This window comes from Thermothelomyces thermophilus, chromosome 3, assembly GCF_000226095.1.
Source record: "Thermothelomyces thermophilus ATCC 42464 chromosome 3, complete sequence".
NCBI classification, from domain to species: domain Eukaryota; kingdom Fungi; phylum Ascomycota; class Sordariomycetes; order Sordariales; family Chaetomiaceae; genus Thermothelomyces; species Thermothelomyces thermophilus.
In genome coordinates, this window is record NC_016474.1 from 4,751,228 (window position 1) to 4,757,285 (window position 6,058).

The 6,058-nt window shown below is 37.0% G+C and overlaps 1 protein-coding gene across 1 annotated transcript; it reads right to left on the reverse strand.

The window, feature by feature from the left end:
- Positions 1 to 3,326: 3,326 nt before the first annotated feature.
- MYCTH_80168 (uncharacterized protein) lies at positions 3,327 to 4,010 on the reverse strand. Its single transcript, XM_003663533.1, has 2 exons — positions 3,803 to 4,010; positions 3,327 to 3,747 (listed from the first exon to the last, which is right to left on the reverse strand). Exons 1-2 carry the CDS (start codon positions 3,924 to 3,926, stop codon positions 3,722 to 3,724), a joined length of 150 nt encoding a protein of 49 aa, XP_003663581.1. The 5' UTR covers positions 3,927 to 4,010; the 3' UTR covers positions 3,327 to 3,721.
- Positions 4,011 to 6,058: the final 2,048 nt, after the last annotated feature.

Sequence of the window (6,058 nt, forward strand, 5' to 3'; positions counted from 1 at the left end):
AGTATAGCGTAGTCAAAGGGCCATTTCTAACGTAATAGGTATATAGGGAGACCGAACCAATCGACATTACTATAGCAAGGAAGACTATAGTAGTTATATTTAGCATTATAGATATAGGCAATGATAAAGATATAATATTAGGGTTACTATAGTATGAAGATTACGACCTAGACATTAGCTAGAAGAATAGTAGCTACCTACGACCCTAAATGGAGTCGTATTTGACTAGCAAGATAGGGAGTATACAAGGATCACGAGTAGACAATGCTCAGGGGAAGGTATATCCTACAGATCCACCGCAAGAGACAGATAGTAGTAGGCAGACTACTATAGACTCTAGAAGAAGCGGTATAATAATACCAATATTACGATAAGAGGAACAAGCTAAATCGCTAATAGCTGTTCTCTCTGTTAACAAATATAGAGCACTATAACCGGAGTAGTAGGTTAAGATAGGAGAAATCGCTAGTATTGCTATAGATAGAACTAAGTTCGTATACTATTAGAAAGCCAAGAGACGAGACAAGACTAGGGAAGTACTAAAGGAATACGAAGGACACCTAGCATTCGAACCGAAGCATCTAGAAGGATTACCAGAGCATGGCCTATAGGATCACAAGATCAAGCTTAAGGAAGGAGTATAACTAAAGTTCTTCAAGATTTATTATACGAGCCGGATATAGAACGAAGAACTTAAGCGATATTTAGAGGAGAACCTTCGAAGAGGATATATCTGCCTGTCGATATCGCTAGTAGGCTACCTAATCCTATTTGTGCCTAAGAAAGACAGAAAGCTATAGTTATACGTTGACTATTGGTAACTTAATAAATAGACTATGAAAAACTGATACCTGTTACCGCTAATCTTATAGCTCTGAGATTAGTTAGCAGGAGCCTAATATTTCACGCGTCTTAACTTGCTATCGGCCTATAACTATATATAGATTAAAGAAGGCGATAAGTAGAAAACAGCCTTTAGGATACCCTATAGTCATTACGAGTACCTCGTCATGCTATTCGGACTTATAAACGCGCTAGTAACGTTCTAAGCCCTAATTGATTAAGCTATCTAACCCTTTCTTAACAAATTTACGATATATTATCTCGACGGTATACTTATCTTCTCTAAGATAATAGACGAACACTAGAAGTACGTAAGAGTAGTGCTAGACGCGTTATATACGTATAAGCTATTAGTTAACAAGGAAAAGAGCGAATTCTATATTAGGAAGACGATATTTCTAGAATACAAGATATCCCTAGGACAAATCCGGATAGAACCTTTAAAGGTTAAAGCTCTTAAGGATTAGCTACGACTGACGTTAGTTATAGAAGTACAAAGTTTTATTAGGTTTACGAACTTCTACCGGATGTTCATTAGGAACTTTAGAGTAATCGTACGACCTTTATATAAACTTATTAAAAAGAATGCTAAATTCTAATAGGAAGAGCAATATAAGTAAGTATTTATATAGATCCGTGACGCCATTACTAAAGATCTAGTACTAGTGCTACTAGACCCTAAGAAGCCATTTAAGGTAGAAACGGACGCTTTAGACTATGCCATCGGAGGACAGTTAGGATAACGAGATAAACAAGGGAAGCTATATCCTATAGCCTTCTTTTCAAAGAAGCTCGATAGACTACGTCCTAATTATCCGATCTATAATAAAGAACTACTTACGATTATCGAAGCTTTTAAGGAATAGCAACTATACCTTAGTGACACGATCGAACTAGTACAAGTATATATGGATTATAAGAATTTACGATACTTTATAATGACGAAGGAGCTTAATAGACGACAAATACGATAGGTAGAATTCCTTACGGAATTCAATTTTGAGATCTACTATAAGAAGGGCAAAGAGAATGTACAAGCGGACGCCTTAAGCCGACGAACGGATCATACAGAAGGACGAACGGAAACAACGCCACCGTTATTCAAGGAACGAATAGACGGAACGCTATATTACGAAACGTAGACACCCGTAGAAGACGATCTACTTGACTTGTTCCTAGAATGTTACGTAATCTTTCGAGAAGAAAGGATTAATAAGGTATAGTATTAACTAATACCTAGACTAATAGTACCTAATGAAGTGGAAGAAAAAGATAGGAAACTCTAGTACTAAGGCAAGGTATATATCTATAATAAAGATCAATAGCTACGAATGATTTAAGAACTTTATAAGTCGAAACTCGGAGGATATAAAGGAGTTACGAAGACCATTATATAAGTCAAGAAATACTATGACTTTCTATAGTTAACGGTATAAGTCAAGGAAGTTATACAGAACTACGACATCTGTAATCGAAGCAAAACAGCACGATATAAGCCGTATAGGCTACTTTAGCCATTGCTAATAGCTGACAAACTATAGAGTTTAGTTACGATAGACTTTATTACGAAACTGCTAGAATCTAAAGACATGGCTATAAGGGTAATTTACGATAGTATTCTCACTATAGTAGACTGCCTAACTAAATAGGCATACTTCTTTCCCTATAAGGAGTCCTAGATAGCGGAACAGCTAGCAAACGTAATCTACCGGTAAGTCGTATTAGTATACGCTTAGCTACAAGAATAGATCACCGACAGAGATACCAAGTTCGTATCAAAGTTCTAGCAAGCGTTAATATAACAATTAGATATTAATAGCAAGCTATTAACGGCATATTACCTATAAACCGACAGACAAACAGAGCGACTAAACCAAGTTATCGAGCAGTACCTCTATTCTTACATTAACTATTAGCAAGACAACTAGGTCATGCTATTACTAATGGTATAACTTGCCTATAATATAACGCTAACGGAAACGACTAAAGTCATACCGTTCTTCGTAAACTACGGATACGAAGCAGACCTTAGGCAAGGACTAGAGGTCATAGTGCCGAGAGCAGTAGTCAAAGTAAAACAGATATATACACTATATAAGAAGCTCAAAAAGGAACTTAAGTTTGTTAGAACCAAAATAAAGAACTACTATAATAAATATAGGCTTGAGGGACCTTGCCTAGGGAGGAGAGACAAAGTCTACCTAATTATATAGAACTTACGAATCAAACGACCAAGTATAAAGCTAGACTTTAAGAAGGTCAGACCCTTTGTTATTAAAGAACGAATCTCGACATCTAACTATTAACTATCGTTATCATCATCTATACGACTACAGACACACGTTTTTTATATTTTACTTCTCGAACTAATGTCGAAAAACGCTAAAATTGCTACGAATATCGAAGTAGAAGACAAAGAAAAAGAATAGGACGTCGAAGAAATTTTAGATTTATACATTATTAATGGAGAACTATAGTATCTAGTCAAATAGCTCAATTTTAGACTAGAGGATAACTTATAGGAATTAGTTAAGAACCTAAATTGCCCTAAGAAACTAGAATAGTTCTACCGGCAGAACCTAGATCGACTAAAGGTAAAACTAGGACAGAATCGAAGACAGCACCCTAGTTAATAACGTCAACGCCACTATTAAGCTATATACCTAGAACCGCCCCTGATTCCTACTGCTCCACCTCCTCCAATTTATCTAAAGACGTAAGACCCCGGCAAACCATCTCCGACCCTTGAGATAATAACGATCGCTTTTGACAACGAATATAGTCTAAATAAGCTAGAGACTCGTCCAGACGATGCTATACTTTTACTAACGAATCGCGGTCGGCACGGAGAGCCTCCTTAGCATCTTATTCTAATCGGTTAAGGCGCTTTAATTCGACTACAATATAGGATACTACGGAAGTTAGTATAGGAAAAATACATTAACAAGGGAACACCAACAAGACAAGACTAGAACCCTAGAACCGTTATACGACCTCCCACGACGAACACATTCGCCGTAACAAGAAGAACTCTCTATTATATGGCAGTAGAGGCCGCAAGAAAAACAAAAAGAACAAGGCATCACTTCGAACCCTAGCTCGTTAATGGTAGCAGCCAGGGCAATACGCTCCTTAGTCTTTACAGACCTTTTTATCAAACGCTTTGCTATACGAGACATGTTATCAGCAGTATATAGAAGAAAGAGGGAAATATAGAAGATAACTTACTAAGGGTTGTTAGCGCTATTTAAAACGGCCTAAGATAGGCTTTTAGGTCGAAAGCCTTAAAGGAGGGGCATCGTGTCACGGAAATATATATATAGGACGCCGCCTAAGCCGCCTTCCTCGACAAGCTAATAGGATAGTAGGCACAAATAGACTAATTAGGGAAGGATCACGCTTGGCAAAGTGATCTATACGCTATAGGATCACTATCGTAGCCGTGATCTAAACGGTAGAGGATCACTAGATAAAGAGTAATCCTAGGATTATATATACATGTAGATAGTTACTCGTTACGGTAGACTCTAGGAGTTTACTAGTAATAGCAACTTAACCTATAATTATAGTACTTATATCTAGTATCGCTAACTATTGTAGGAGATAACTCTAGTGTTGTTATGAACCCTTTGGCTTTACCGAATCCCTTAGATGACCTATACGCTCGTCCTGCTTAACTTACCTTCGTCTAAACCCTTTTAGAAGAAGTCCAAGTTAGGTTCGTTATATAAATAAACGGAACTATAGTTAAGGCTAATAATAAGAAAAGGCAAACGTATATTAGTACCTTGTATAGGACGTACCTTAGAGCTATAGATATAGATATAATATAGAAGCAAGACTAGAAGAAGACGACCAAAGACAAGTCTAATATTACCTACTATAACTATAGAAAGAAAGGGCATTATAAGCGAGAATGTCAAAGCCTAAAGAAAGAGTAGAAGACAGTCCCTAGAAAGGAAATTATAGCTATCGATAAAACTACTAAGGACGTTATCAAAGTAGCGGCTATAAGCTACGAAGATAGGGGTAGTGATACAGATACTCTCGGATACGATGGCAACGGTAAAGACAAATAAGCATTGTACTCTAAACTGGTCACTATAGACCTAGAGATAGGTCTTGCTAAATAGGATATAGTAGGAAAATACGTATTACTAATTTCGATTCTCCTAGCCTTAAGGTAGTAGGGTTTTATGGTTATATAGAGGCAGGATAGATTATAGATAACCAATGCCTAAGGAATCAAAAGACCTAGACCTAATGTTCTATTTCTCTAGGAACGAATCAAATAGTACTGTAATAAAGTTTTCCGGCTTAATATAGAACTACGTAAACGAGATAGACACTTGATTTAACTTGCCTAATAGAGCGATAAGATAAAGGACAAGACAAGGGAACTCTAATATATTATAGAAACCATTAAAGGAGAATAGCCTATAATATATAATAGGCCTAATAGCTATACTAAGCACCTTGACAACTAGTAACTTAGCAATGACGTATAGAACCTAGAATACTAGTTTATACACGCGAACCGCGGAAAAGATAAGTATATATAGAAAAGCTACTAGAAGAAACATTCCTATCTTAGCATTAGGGTACCTACGGTCTATGTACAATGGGAAGGATTCGGGAAAGAATTCTAATACCTCCTAGGCAACACTACGTAACTATATCCTTAACACGAGGCATACGTACAAGTGCCTTAGTTTTAATATATAGTATACAAATGCTAATATTACTTCTACGACAAATTCGAAAACAATCACTAGCCGACCCGACAAGGAAATGAGGACAGAAGCTTACACCCTATAGAATAGGTCTATAATATAGGAAACAGAGTGGCCGAATTGCTCTAGAAGATTAAAGCCTACGATCTAGAAGGCATTATAATAGTTCTAAGACAAGCCTAGCCTAGGCACTACGGAATAGGACGAGACATATAGGACTCGTGCTAGAGTAACGATTACCTCTATTATACGGACGAAAAGAAATCGCAAATTCGGGAGCTCTAGATAAAGCTATAGCATATATAATAAAAAGCAAAACAGACTTAATGATACAAAGCCGTAAGCACTTAATGGCTTATAGAAATAAGTACGATTGACAAAGCCACTATTAGCCGAATAACTAAAGAGGTTAGCACTGACCTAGGAAACGGGTTAAGGCCCTTCGAAGGGCCTAGAAACTATTAACGCCTATATAGCGGCGA